The sequence below is a fragment of the Oculina patagonica genome, chromosome 6 (genome assembly GCF_052425735.1).
Source record: "Oculina patagonica isolate OP01 chromosome 6, crgOcupat, whole genome shotgun sequence".
In the NCBI taxonomy this organism is placed as follows: domain Eukaryota; kingdom Metazoa; phylum Cnidaria; class Anthozoa; order Scleractinia; family Oculinidae; genus Oculina; species Oculina patagonica.
In genome coordinates, this window is record NC_135763.1 from 34,956,688 (window position 1) to 34,971,430 (window position 14,743).

General features: G+C 39.8%; 1 protein-coding gene and 1 long non-coding RNA gene across 4 annotated transcripts; both read left to right on the forward strand.

Annotated features, from left to right (window-relative positions):
- The first annotated feature begins 60 nt into the window (after positions 1-60).
- On the forward strand, positions 61-10,726 carry LOC144656953 (dol-P-Man:Man(5)GlcNAc(2)-PP-Dol alpha-1,3-mannosyltransferase-like). 2 transcript variants are annotated; one of them, XR_013571423.1, is made up of 10 exons: positions 61-266; positions 1,185-1,284; positions 2,366-2,513; positions 4,288-4,448; positions 5,871-5,991; positions 7,714-7,919; positions 8,233-8,296; positions 8,731-8,867; positions 9,601-10,020; positions 10,440-10,726. XR_013571423.1 is itself a non-coding variant. In XM_078517213.1 (9 exons), exons 1-9 carry the CDS (start codon positions 95-97, stop codon positions 9,767-9,769), a joined length of 1,278 nt encoding a protein of 425 aa, XP_078373339.1. In that variant the 5' UTR covers positions 61-94; the 3' UTR covers positions 9,770-10,726. The 2 variants fall into 2 exon arrangements, 1 of the variants encoding a protein (XP_078373339.1); XM_078517213.1 differs by having other exon boundaries at positions 9,601-10,726.
- A 741-nt stretch (positions 10,727-11,467) lies between these two features.
- On the forward strand, positions 11,468-14,426 carry LOC144657219 (uncharacterized). 2 transcript variants are annotated; one of them, XR_013571485.1, is made up of 4 exons: positions 11,473-11,565; positions 12,003-12,249; positions 13,410-13,592; positions 14,157-14,426. It is a non-coding gene; the product is annotated as an uncharacterized LOC144657219 (long non-coding RNA). The 2 variants fall into 2 exon arrangements; XR_013571484.1 differs by having other exon boundaries at positions 11,468-12,249.
- The last annotated feature ends 317 nt before the right edge of the window (positions 14,427-14,743 follow it).

Below are 14,743 nucleotides of genomic sequence, written 5' to 3' on the forward strand. Positions count from 1 at the left end.
TAGATTCGGCTGTCGAATGCAACCAATCACAATGCAATAGAGAATTACCGAAGAAAGTCGCCCTCCCGAGAGCCTGGAGGAGTTTTGCGACAAAATGGCGGTTCTTAGGAAAAGAGCGAAGTCCAAATGGAAAGATTTTGATTTGCAATCCTTAATCGAATGGACAAAAAGGTTGTTGTTTGATCCTTCCATGACCTGGATAGTGGCCCTTGGTCTCTTACTGGCGGAGGTTGTAGTTAATATTTTGGTTATTTGGAAAATCAAGTGTAAGTTTATTTTAAATTGCTTTTTGCTTTTTGTAAACTTATAAAGCTGAGTTGTAATGTTTTTTTTCTTTTTTAAAATCAGATATCCCCCATTTTTTATGAAATTCTGTGCCATCTCCATTTTGCTTAAAAAACATAAGAATTTTACAGTAATTGATTATGAATTCTTGTTGTTAATTGAGATGACCCAATTAACAAGCAATTAAGCTAATCAATAAGCTTAATAATATCCAAATTCTCCTGACGCCCCCGTTTATTGAAGCACATTTTTTACTGACCCCCCCTAGGTAGGCGGGGGCAGACCTATAAGCTTAAAATTAACAATGTTAGTAGCTTCAGGCTTTGAGGTGATGTTGCATGGGACGATGTTTAACGCTGATTTTTAAATTATCCATGTTACACAGAACAACTTTTAACTCAACATTGTTGCGTCAACTTGCGGCAAAAGTATGTTACACAAGACGAAAAACACAACATTGGGATCAATTTAGGTTTCTGGGAAACTGCTCACCTACCCCTTCCGAAACCTAACATTTTGCCCAAAGCGATAAGTAAGGGTTAATGTTAGGTTTGGGGAGGGGTAGGTGAGCAGTTTCCCAGAAATCTAAATTGATCCCAACATTGTACATGTGAGCAGTTGCATCAGCAAATAGTGTTAAAAGTTAACAGCAAGGGTGTAACACAAATCAACTCCAACAATATTCGGGCAACAATGTTGCTGGCGTTTGAATCATTTTCAAGTCTTTGCAACATGATACTGCAACAAAATGTTGCATTATAAATCATCCGGCGTACCATATTACACGGCGACAATTTTTAACGCAACAAAATTGTCGTTAAAAATCGTCCCGTGTAGTATCACCTTTTGGCTATTTATTTGCCTGCATAATACAAAAATGTAATAATTTTAATTTTCAGATACTGAAATTGACTGGGAGGCCTATATGGAGGAAGTTGAAGGTGTGATCAATGGAACGTATGATTATACAAACCTGAAAGGAGCAACAGGTCCACTGGTGTAAGTCAGAGTGAATTTATATTCTTATAAAAAAAAATTCAGAGTGGAGTGTGATGATATGAATTAAATCAAAGATTGACTGATCCACTGAAAAACTGACTGATGGACTGATTGACCAACTGACTGACTGAGGAGGATGGACGGATGGACAGACGGACGGATGGACGGACCAACAAACTGGCAAACTAACTGACCAACTGAGTGACTGACCACCCATCTGACCAACTGACTGTCTGGCCGACCATCCCTCTGGCTGACCGACTAGCTGATCAATCGATATTACAGTTGAGGACCTTTTTATACCATTGAGACCATAATTATGTGAGGTAAAAGTAAAGCCTGCTGTTGCGCCAAGTGGCTCTTCAGGCCGGAGCTTATCCTGGTCTCTGAAGCATTAAGCAGCTAGGAGTATTGCTACTCCCCTCTGGATGGGATGCTAGTTCCATCGCATGGCTAACCCCAGCAGTAAATTTGCTGGTACCTATTTATACACCTTAGTGGAGAGAGGCACTACATAGATGCCAAGTTCTTTGGTTGCTACGGAGTGAGAAATTGAATTGCCCCGAAGGAGCATTAGTGAGACCCAGAGGGGTAACTTCTAGGGGGGTCTGGGGGTATATTCCCCCAAAATAATTTTAAAAATGTAAGTTGCAGAGAGAAGCAATTTCCTTCATTATGGGCAAGCGTTTGTTGTTTTTAAACTCTTCCCTACTCGATTAGCGTTCATCTCTACCAAAGTACAGCTGAAAGTATATCTCTTTATTTAAATTAATAACTAAAGACTTTTTCTCAAGTTGTAGTATTTTATAAAAAAAAGCGTGATATTTTGTCTGAATGGCGTGGTTGCGTGAGATTGGGTCAAAAGCTTGAGACTTGGCATCTATGGCACTATGAGAGTAAAGTATCTTGCCCAAGAACACAACACAGTGACCCCTGCCAGGGCTCAAACTCCGGACCACTAGTTCCGGAATCCAGCGCACTAACCATTAGGTCACCGTGCCTCCCATAGAACAGGCATGAGAAATTTGCATAAATGAGTGGGATCAGAGTTGGCATGTCTAATATTCTGTCGTTTATTTAGTTACCCAGCTGGGTTTGTGTACATCTTTGCTGGATTGTATTATCTCACTGGCCATGGAACAGACATTAAGACTGCTCAGTATATCTTTGCCGCATTGTACGTCCTTACCCTGGTGTGTGTATTTGCAATTTACCAGAAGACTGCTGCTGTAAGTATCTTCAGTATGGCAATTTGAACTGTTTTTTATTTTAAATTTTTGGAGCTATCGATCAAAAAGTACAATCTGTACTTGAAGAAATTTTATGAGTACAGTCAAACCTTTCCATACAGACATCTCCATAAATATGACAGTCACCTCCACGTTATGCATAGTTCACTTCAAACAAGGTTTAGTAAAACATTCAGAAATGAAAATAAGCGAAATTAAAGCAGAATGATGTTTTGGTGAATCCATATCAGCATTATCATCATCATTATGGAGTCATTGAAACATTGTTCTGCTTTAACCCCTTCACTGCTGACCCCTCTGTACCGCTCAGTGCCAAAGCTGACATGCATAATTAATGAGGCAACACAGCAGAGCCGAATGAAAGCGTAAATCACTCTTAAATAATTGCAAAAACATAACGACAAGGACACATGGTTTTAAAACTGTATTAAAAAATTTACTTATAGCCTATGTCAACATGGTTACCTTCATATTCAATGTTATAAACAGAATTTTGATCATTATACAGCTTTGGAAATCCTTCCACGATCGCTCAATCTTCTGCATACATTTCTTCATAACGCTTTCAACAGCGGATTATTTTTCTGCTTCCAAAGTTCTCCGCTTAGCATCTTTTTCACATTCAGCATTTAAACATCTCATCTAAAAAAGATGAGTCTAAAAAATAATTTCTTCGGCCATGAAGATGAAAAACAAGATGGCAGACATATTACAGTCAAAATTTTCGAAAAAACCGAGAGGCAGGGTTTGGAGACTGATGGCGAGTAGTTACCAGGCTACCAAAAGTCTTTCTGGGTCACATCTGCCGAAGGCTTATGAGTTCAGTGTGCCAGGGTTTCAACTGTGGTCGTTATTTTCTTGACGTACTCAGTACGTCATATAGGCATGTGAAGTACAGAAATCATGACGTACTCAGTACGTCATAGAGGCAGTGAAGGGGTTATTATCCCTCAGTTCACTTGCTCCCAAAGTAACCAGAATTCACATAATCTCCACCTTGGTAACACAGACACCTTCGTAACACAGACACTCAGTTCTATCCCTTTTGTGTCCATTTTTAAGAGGTTGAACTCTATATTAGCCAATAAGGAGTACCGGTACCCAGGGGGGTACTCTGGCTTGTAAATGACGGGGATGATCGAAGGATTTTTTTTGGGTTTGAAATTTTCGATTCCTGGATTTTTTTGGGTTGGAAAATTTGGCAAGTATTATTTTTGGTGACTAGATTTAAATAGGGGATTTTTTGGGTATTAAAAACGATCTAAAGTGCCTTGGCGCGGCCTTGACGTATTTATGGTATGATGAATAAACAAACATGAGCGTTCAATTTTTTATGTTTTTCTTTGTGTTATATTATTGCCACTGACTCCTGGCAATTTGACAAGGGATTTTTTGGGTGTTATTTTTGGTCCAGGGATATTTTTGGGTAATGTTGGAAGACTTAAGGATTTTTTTGGGTCCTGAGTTTTGCCTCCATTCGATCATCCCATCATTTACAAGCCGTAGTACCCCCCCCCCCCCCTGGGTACCGGTAATGTAGATTAAGAGTCTCCACTTGAGCCTAGTGGCCCATCAGACCCCAGTTTATCCCAGTTTCTGTGGCATGAAGCGACTAGAATTATTTCTATTCCCCTCTGGATGGAATGCTATTACATCACAGCAGACTAACTTGAATGATGACATAAATAGCTAGAGGTCATAATTCGTAACATATTACCGTAAAATGATCTTTCTTTCCACAAATTCTTTTCAGGTTCCCCCATATGCTTTCTTCTTCATGTGCTGTACATCCTACAGAATCCATTCAATTTTCATCTTGCGTCTCTTCAATGACCCAGTGGCAATGCTCTTCCTTTATCTTGCTGTCAATTGCTTTCTGTCTGACAGATGGAATTTAGGATGCTTTATGTTCAGGTATGCGAGTATGCTTGTTTATAGTGATCTACTGTTTTGCCAAGAAGAAAAAAAACCAAGCAAACAAAAGGCCAATACCGTAATGATTCGATTTAGCGCCCGGGGCGCTTATTTAGTTTTGGCACCGCAAGGGAGGATGCTTATTCGAGACAGGGCGCTTATTCGGGACAGGGCGCTTATTTAATTTTTTGAGAAACAACCAAATGTACAATAACAGGAACTGTAACAGTTAGAAATTATTAAAAGTTCAGTTACTTTTAAAATAATTGTTCATTTTAACAGTAAATATATACATAAACTGTACGGTGCAAGGTCAGGAGTTTATCTAGTTGACGTCAGTGACTTCAGTAGGGGCATTTATCCACTATAGGGGCGCTAATTAGAATGGGGGCGCTTATTGGAATAGGGGCGCTTATTTACAAAAACACATTCGAAGGGGGGCGCTTATTCAGAAGGGGGCGCTTATTGGAAGGAGGGCGCTAAATCGAATCATTACGGTATACGTTTTCAATGGGTGACTATGGTGAATTCACACAGACTTCCACCATTTGATAGAAAACAATCTAATTTTTAATTTCCTGTTTTTTAAATAGTTTTTTTTTTAGAAATGAATGTAAGCTCCCAAGCTTACAGCTTTAACACTCGTAATATGCTAACAGTCGTTTATTGTTCATCGTGGTGTAAGAGAGGAAAGATGAACATTTATTTGTTGTCTCACAATGGAATTCCTAGTCAACAAGTTGTGTGACAAGAGCTTTTCCAGCGCTGGAACAAGGCAATTTTTAGTCTAAGGGTTGCAAGAATTGGCAATTTTGAAGGCCAATGTGAACAATAAATTTTAGGGGAAACTCGTCTTGGCGTTTAGGCCTTCCTCCCTTCTCCATTTTGCTAAATGCCTCTGCACAATAGCATAATGATCACATTTCCCTTGTATCTACACCTGCCCACAGTACCGGGGGGGGGGGCACAACCTATAAATGGGCTAATGGGGATGTGCCACTGGATGGGGTCGCATTTTCACGACTGGACTGACTATAATGGGGTCGCCATTTCAAGCATTTTTTATAGGGTGACTAGAATGGGGTCACACTTTTCCAGGATTTTGAGAGTACGAAAATTCTGGCAAGTTCGCCGAAAAAAATGTTACCGTATTTATTGCTGTTGTTCAATATTTGACAAACAGCTCCCAGAAAGTGACTAAGTTGGGGTCGTAAAAATTAAATTTATCCAAAAGTGACTAAGATGGGGTCTATAATTGGCCATCGAATATGACTATAATGGGGTGGGGGCTCTGAGAGGCCAGCGGCACATACCCAACAAAAATTTATCCAAGTACCCCCCCCCCCCCCCGGGCCACAGTACTAGATTGCTATGAATGAGTTTCATCAGTGTTCACCTCCTCTTCCTTTTTGTTTTATTCAGTCTAGCTGTCAGTGTGAAGATGAACATTCTTCTGTTTGCTCCTGGCTTGTTACTGCTTCTCTTACAATCCTTTGGAGTGTGGTGGACTATACCTAGACTAGCACTGTGTGCTGTAATACAAGTAAGAATTTTATTCCATTTTAGAATGAAGTCTGCACAATATCAACACCCTTTATCCTTTTCCAAAATACCAGACAGCAGAGTATGGCAGAACTCTACAAGATCTCGTGTGTGCGCTGTGTGCAATACAACCACCAGACGTTAGGAACTCATGCATGCATGGTGCGAGCTGCTGTCAGCTGTCACAAGCAATGCTGCAATTCTGGTGTGCGCCATGAACACTTTGAAAAGAGTGTTGCATTTGCACTACCATTCTCTGCATCAATTGGCCAAAAAAATGTGTTTTCTAAGTTTGTTTTGTGTTGTGTAAAAGAGGTATGGTTGCACTGCTTGGAAAAACGATTTGCAAAATAGTCTGGATGCAGGCATGAATCTAAAACAGACATGTCATGACTAAAGGGTCAAATGAACAGAAATTTCGATTTTTTTTTATTTTTTGCTCATGTGTTTATTAAGAGCCAAATAAACATATCCCGAAGTTTCAAAGTAATTGGACATTGCATCGCAGAGATATTGCAAGTTGAAAAATGCTTTTCTAGGCCTTCATAATCGTAGATTGCTCGGAAAAATAGTCGGAAATAAAAACTTGTGATGTCATAATTCGTGTTTTTGAAGACAGCCGCAGACCAATTCCGCAGAGCGCACCTTAGAATTTAAATAAATGTGTTTACTAGTGACATTTTAAGCAGTTATTTCGTTCGGTTTGGCCCTTTTTTAGTCGATCGATTGTTGGTTGTTGTTCAGAGACGTGCATTTTTTTTTTTAAATGTGGCTAAAGCTGTCGTTTTGCATTTCATGTAAGACATAGGTAGAATACACGCCGGTATGAAAACAAATCAGGAATCTCTATTGTTCTTTCTCATTAGCATTTAACGTTAATGAGCAGAATTATCTGCATGTGCGTTAACTATATGCACGTGCGTTTCGAATCTTGGTACACTTCAAAGCCTGTTTTCTGCCGAACAGCAACGGGAAATTACGAAATTCTGCGTATTTTGGACAACGTCAGCCACAACAGCTAATTTTTGGTTTTTCTACTTGGGTTGAACGCTCTCTTTGAATTTTCAGCGGGAGCTAGTTCTTAAAGCAATAAATAAGCAGAATATGTCTGGAAAGTTGCAAATTTCTCAAGTAAAGTATAAATTCATTTTTCACCAGATGTTGCCGTTGACGTTGCCGTCGGCGCGGTGTGCGGAATTGGTCTGCAGTTGTCTTCAGAAACACCAATTATGACGTCAAAAACTCGTTTCATTCCTTCCATTTCAGTGCGCAGTCATTCAAAAACGTTTTTGTGAAGCCTTCGGAAATCTTCGTATTTTTTGCTGTAATTCACGCTTTAGGGCTTGGAAAGCAAAAATTTTTCTTAATTTTACTCAATAATAGATAAATTTAGCGTTTGGTTGGTCAAAATGGCATTTTGTAATTTCTGTTCATTTGACCTTTAATGTTCACTTTTGAGAAGCTCATAAATATTACTAGATAAAGAAAAATTCCAACAAAATAATGGTTTAATTTTGTAGAAATGCAATTATCAAATGACAGGAAGCCATTAGGAAGTGAGGATGACAAACAATGGCAAGGATGGAAACGGATTACAATATGGACAACTTTAAAAATTGGAAGCTCACTGATTTTCAAATTTGGCTCTGGGCATATTTTAGAAATAATTGTTAGTCAGTGCCACCCATTACAGTAAAATTAATATTTACCTTTTTATCTCCAGCTGGTTCTTGGCCTTCCATTCTTGTTGGAAAATCCTGTCAGTTACGTTACAATGGCATTCAACTTGGGACGGCAGTTCTTTTTCAAGTGGACTGTCAATTGGAGATTTTTACCAGAATGGCTTTTTCTTAATCGTTATTTTCATGTTGGTCTTCTTTTATGCCACATAACAGTTTTGCTGTTATTTTACTTGTACAAGTGGACAAGGTAAAGTCTAAATAAACATTATTATAATTTTTATTTTTGTGATTGAAACATCATCAATAGTTGCCTTTTAAACAAGTAGTTGGTTTCTAACTGAAAATTGCTGTGCTGCTTTGGTGGGCAGGGAAATGCATACTATTTGATTGATCATCTACATTTTGTTGCAGCATAATTTCGATCAAGTGACTATATGAATGATTGGCCAGATTTAAATCTATTGGTTTTCATATATTCAACAGTCACTAAAAATCAATCTATTTGTCTTCTCGCCAAGGAGAGGGACTAAATTAATGCTATAATCTATTTCATTTTGCAGGAAATCAGAAACTTTACAGTGTTATTTTAGAAGGCCTTTTCAGAGAATAGCTTTAACTTCCAATCATATCCTTTGTTTATATAACAACATGGGCTTTGTGAGTGTTGTTGGAATGCTAGCTAATGCGCAGACTGACTGACTGACTGTTTGTGTGACTGACTGACTGACTGACTGTTTGCAAGACAGAATGGCTGGCTGGCCGACCGACCGACCGACCGACCGACCGACCGACCGGCTGAATGACTGACTGACTGGCTGGCTGGCGGGCTGACTAACTGACTGACTGTCTGACTCACTGACTGACTGTCTGACTGACTGACAGGCTGGCTGGCTGACTGACTGACTGACTGACTGACTAATGGCTGGCTGGCTGACTGACTGACTGACTGACTGACTGACTGACTGACTGACTGACTGACTGACTGACTGACTGATCAGTTGATTGATTGATGATTGATTGTCGATGATTGATTGATGAGTATACCTTAACCTTGTGTACAGATAGTTTATGTGTTATTTGTATCCAATTATATTGGCATGGCGTTCTCTCGGTCGCTTCATTATCAGTTTTATGTGTGGTATTTTCACACGCTTCCTTTTCTCTTGTGGAAGACAAACCTGTGGGTGTCAGCCAAGTAAGTACCTGATCATTATCTCATTACCTCTAACTGAATACCAAGCAGAGGACAATTTACATGTCATGCTGGTTAGAGCGAAACCGGGATAAGCTTTAGCAATATGGGCCACTTGGCTTGAGGCTTCCCTTTTTTATCTGACAAGAAGCAAGAGACTGGTTATAATTGGAAGCTTATATTGTTGCAAAATTCCACCAATTGATTTAAACGCATTTTAGTCTTTTTACAATGCGACATAGAGACTCTCATCTCTTCTACTTGGGGACTGATCATAGGATCGAGCATTTGGGAGCAGAGGTTCCCTTCTGGCTCTTCCTGAGTAGAAAGAGAAGTAAATATCTGTCTTGCAGGGTACAATCTGGAGTTCGTGAAGAAACCGTAGTGTTGTAGCAAATAGGAGTTAAATGCAAACATTGCCGGAAGAATCAATATATTTTTTACTTCTTATCAATTTATTTTCTATTTACACCTCAATCCTTGCATCACTAAATGAATCCAGAAATTTGTAGTTGACAAAAAACGGACAAAACCTATTCCACTTTCGTCACGCTTTTTATTAATTTGATTTAAAAAATGTGCCTGTCGAATTAGCCTCACGGCACTTGTTACCCCTAAACCATTTGAGGGTTCTTGTTCTCTCTTCATCTCCCAGTCAGCTAAATTGCTTACATTACATTCCTTTTGACTAGCGTGAAGCGTTTCGCTAAAAACTTGTCTTCTGCTCTCTTTTTAGGCTCCTTATTCTTGGGGTGATAGAGTTGTGTTGGAATACGTACCCCTCCACTGTGACAAGCTCCATATCCTTGCACATCTGTCACGCTGCCCTGCTAGGGGCCCTTTGGTTCGCAGAGCCACTGTTTGCAGATAGTAAAAGTTCACGCGAGGAAACTAAAGCGGAATAAATAGTGTAGAGAAAAGGAGGACGCGTTGAAGAAGTAGTCCTCTGTAATGGAATTCTTTTAACCGCAAAATGGCCCGCACTACTCATATTTCTTTAACTACTGGTCTAAAAAGAACTACCTTGTACAACAAAACTTATGTGCTTGAGATGTGACACTTGCTAGTGCATGCGAAGGTAGTGGGGTAGGAGTTTCATTTTAATTCTTAGGGCCTTGATCTCGTTGTCGAGAGCACCAACCTGTCAGTCTACCTTGTTAAATACGTTTAATTACATAACCACTTTCTAGAAACATAAAATATTTAAACTAAAAAACTTGAAAGCAAGTTTACTCGCAAGTGCACGCAAGTTGCAGCAATTTAGTACTTGTATCAAACAGGAAAACTTGCGTTGACTTGCGTTGGGTGGCCAAACGGTCTCGCAAGTTTACTTGCAAATGCAAATCCACGCAAGTTGTCAAAAAAGCAATTTCAATGCTACTGCGCGAGCTACAATTCAGTACTTGAAGTAAACAGTAAGAGTTGCGTTGGGTGGCCAAACGGTGAAAAACTTGCGTTGACTTGCGTGCAAATTTGATCTCGACCAAAGTGAACGCAAGTCAACGCAAGTCAACTCAAGTGCACGCAAGTCCTGGTCAAACGAAGACGCAAGTTGGCCGGCCAAGTGAGCGCAAGTTGAAAACTTGCTTCAACTTGCGTCTTTATTTGACCAGGCCTTTAGGACAGAGATCATTTCTTGAAAACCTCTTTTAACGTTTTCTTTTTTGTACTCTTTGGCTAAAGGTACTTGTAAAGGACAGCTGTTGCCACTACATGGAAATTTTCTTTTTACTGTGGCATTTAAACTATAATATATATGGAAATGAATGTATTATTAGTATTAGATGTAAATTCAACAGAGATGATATATTGACAGTAGAGAAAGAAACTATATTTGAAACAAATTAAATAATGACAATATTTCCTGCGAGTCCGAGTTCTTTTTTATATACAGTCGAGGGTCTAGTGCGAAGTTTGAGGCAAGCGGGGCGGGGAGAACTTTTGCACCCGGGAGAAGAAGGGGGGATACTACTTTATATCTGGTATACGGGTATGTGCCACTAATGAGGACTTATTCTTGGCGTCTCTGTAATGGGGTTCCAATTTCGTCTACGTTCCAGAGTTTGGCTCCCCTGGTAGTCGAGGTACATACTTTTCCGCTTTTATTAATTTGAAATTTAAGACAATGAATTACTTTACGGTTTGAGATTGGGGTTGCAAATTAACTGAAAGCATTTTGGTCCTAGACGGATTTGGGCAATGGACCACCCCACTGAAAGTTCTTCAAGTAAATCCCCACCCCCCCCCCCCCTCCCCTTTCCCGGGATTAGACCTGAAATTCACTTCCACAAGCTAAGGTAGTATAAACTTGCTTGTCCAGTAGGCAAGTGTGGAGGATCGATTACAAAAATACAACTGATGAATATTCTTTGTTGTCTTAAGCTTACGTTTTCGGTCAAAGTAAAAGGAACCATTTTGCTGACATCGGCAGCACTACTCTCTCCAAATTGACAGTTTTCAATCGGAAAGTCGGCAAAATATGTTAATTGCTTTTTGCGGTCAGTTTGTTGGGCTGATAATTTCTTTGGTAACAAAGTTATTCCTATTGAGCCCAAAGACTTAAGATAACTGCATATTTGACTGTTTTACAATAAAGCGCGGTCTGTCCAGAGCGGTGTTATTCATTTCTACGCTCCGAAACGAAACTATTCCGTAACCTTAGAGAAGCGATTTTCTCCGAAAAACAGCTTGAGCTAGCCAGGTATTTTTTCAACTGAGACATTCGGCAAAGGCAAAGTCCACTGACTTAATACTAAGGTTATTTTTAGTAGGCTCTGCTTTGCGTTTTTGCTATTTTATATGGCGGCTTTCGGGAGTATTTTGGGCGAGAACTGGCAAAGTTCGTTTACGTTTAGCTGCTTTTTATAGTTTATAACTTCCTAATTTCGAGCACATAGCTAATAGCTTAAGTTTATTTGATTCGTGCCAAGGTGAACAGAATTGGAAAGGGGCCCCTTTTGTTTAAGTGTCTAAGTAGTTGCAACTGGGTAAATAGTTTATTACATTTGTATGTTAATTGTTTTATCACACCGAAGTTTCAAAGGTTTCGCAAACTGTTAAATTGTTCACCTTCGCCTAATCTTCGGTCCTAACAGAATTTGTTTTGAATTCTTAAAAATTTTTTGTAAAAATCTACAGGATACGCGATGTGAAGATTAAAGTAAACAAGGGCGCTTAAACATTCCTTCATTTCGATGCAGGCAGACAATTTTATTACGAAACTGTTTGCCGAATTTCTAACATGTTCAGGAGCAAGCAACATGTTTTGTTCTTCGTCCGGTCCGCCGTGGTAGCTGGCTACGACTGCAGTCTTGAACACATCAGAGAAGCTGGTTTGTTGCCGTGAAGTTGTTTCTGAAGAGCTTTGAGAGCATTAAAGACAAAGGTGAGTACATTTTTGTTATTCATTTGACCTTTCAAAAAGCCCTCGAGTCGAGATGGTTGTTTGCTGCAATGCTGTGCTTGCAATGAGGGTCTATTCTAGGGGGTCGCACAGTCCGCAATTCGCCATATTTTGTCCTTCCTAGAGCGCAAGCGGACAAAAAGCTTACGTCTTCTCCTAAAGACCGAAACCCCTATAATTTCTTGACCGTAAACCGCCAGATAAATAGGAATGTACCCGCAAACCGACGCTCAAATTGGCGTAAACTACCAAACGGGCAGAGTATATAAAAGACCCTCTGCAGTGGATAGCGCGCTGAATTTCCACAGAATTGCAGCTAGACAATATATGAACACATTTAAAATTCTTATCAGAAATTGCGTGAGCCTTGAACATCGGATTCAATTTTTTTATATACTACCAATAGAAAAGGGCTTGGGAATTTAATACCTTGAAGAGACCAGCCTGAATTTCGGCTAATTTCTGACGTCTTCCTAGCTCTAGTTTCGTGAAATTTAGGGGACTGGCTTGAATTTCATGCTCTTGAAGTCCCAAAAATGTCCATTTAGTCCATTTAGCTCAATCAGTTTTGTGCTTGCAAGTCCTTCGAACATTTACTGTTTTCGGGAATTTTATTTTTATTAAACAAGCGTACAAAATTGTTTCATTAATAAAGAAAGCGAGAGCGTTTTTCCATTTTAGGTCTTTTAGTAAGAGGCCGGACTTGAAAGTGCCAATATCTTTTAGCCTTGAAACTGAGTTCTTGAACTATTTGTCCACAAAAGAACACCAAGAAGCTACAAATTCTCGAAATGAATTTTACAACGTTGGGCGGAAATTTATTTGGAATTGTAAAGGGATCTGTTACAAATATCTTGACGTAAAAAACTATATTCGGGATCCGTGGCCTGCGAAACAGGCGCGAGAATACTGGGTCGCGCGTTTCACGTGCGTGCGTGGGCGAATTACACGCATTTTTCTCGCGAGCGCCCTCGCAACTCTTTATTCACTTGTCCGAAGTTTCACCAATCGAAAATATAATCCGAAACTTTGCGTTATAGGTTGTAGCAACATTTTAGTTCACCGAAAATGAATAAAAACCTGAGAAATTCGTTTTTGGTCTTGGAATTTGTTTATAACAGATTATTTTTGTTTTTGGCCAGATGAAACTCGTGGTATTATTTGTGGCGATGATGCTGTTGTGCTCGTTTGAACCAATCACAGCCCAGAGGAAACGTATTAAGGTGCTGCGCATGTGCAAAGGGAAGTTTTCGAGTTGTTCGTCAAGCAGGAGATACAGCAGGAACTTCAAAGCTGGTTCCAAGTGCTGTGGGAGGGCCTGGACGGTAAGATCACTAAATAATACTGTCAGGGGAGGGGTCAGTTGAATGGTGTTCGTTTTGCCGTGAGCTTGGGAGTCTGGGCAACTACTACAAAAAAACTCGCTAGGAAACTCAATTTGCTTTCGCTCTCGAAACAACCAACTGAAGACTTCTTGTAGGTGATAAATTAGGGTTTTAAATAGATAAAGCTTGTACGCGTTCACGCCAAACATTTTTTTGCTGAAAGTTTCTCATCCCGCCTCCATTCCCAAAGTGGCAGAAATCACGTTTTCTTTCATTGTCTTTTGAGGTTTTAACATTCAACCGTTCAGATAAATATTAATTTTTGAAGACACGCGGACACAACTTGAAAAGTTTAGCCTAAATTTTTCAAGTTGTAGTCTATTTCCATCCTAGCCATCCGCAGCCAACGACGCTTGTTAACAATTTCAGTGCTCCAATATAGCAACTCTTAATAAAAATAGGCCTTTATTTTGGGGTTTTCTGCGACACATAATACATTTTGGCTGTTCAAAAATCCATGTTCAAGGCCCCACAAGTTAAACAAGAATTACTCTTGCCTTACAGGTTTGCCAGATTCATCGTAACAGTTGCCTGAAGGTCTGTTACCCTTCTTACCGGAAGTGCATGTGTGGCATGGGCTTTTCTTACTACTGCTGAGGGTTGCCTGGAGAAGCGGAGCAAGATTCAGCATCTTGGCACCTTCCAGATTCCCCGTTTTAAAATTATACTTTTTTTAGCTTATTAACTTTGTTGCCTTCACGAGGCTTTGCTGTTGACTTCTTTTTACACGAGTGTAGTTGCCAAACCATTAAAATGTGAGAATTATTTTTTTAATCACCGCATGCTTCCTTTTGTTGTTTCAATAGAAGCCTGGGAAAACCCTTTGCCTGTCGCGCGTCCACTTCCCACCCCACCCCTCTCCCCAAAGAGACATCCAAGATTCGACCTAAAAAATTCTAAATCTCATATCTTCAAAGACCCGTGTCGTGCCTCTAATTGGTAGTTGCTTGGTTACCAAATTCCGTGCACGAGAAACTGCCTGTCTCAGTCTCCCAAGGCTTTTCTCTTACAATTCACATTGATGAAGTTGTCTTTCAAGAACATACTACTAGATTCTCCAGTTCTCGCAAGAAAAAGAACACAACGCAATG

Excerpts from the sequence above, each read along its gene's own strand:
- LOC144656953 (XM_078517213.1), top strand. The coding sequence starts at position 95 with ATGGCGGTTCTTAGGAAAAGAGCGAAGTCCAAATGGAAAGATTTTGAT. Across the intron at positions 1,285-2,365 it reads GGAGCAACAGGTCCACTGGT|TTACCCAGCTGGGTTTGTGT; the intron begins GTAAGTCAGAGT and ends TCGTTTATTTAG. Across the intron at positions 8,297-8,730 it reads GAATAGCTTTAACTTCCAAT|CAGATAGTTTATGTGTTATT; the intron begins CATATCCTTTGT and ends TAACCTTGTGTA.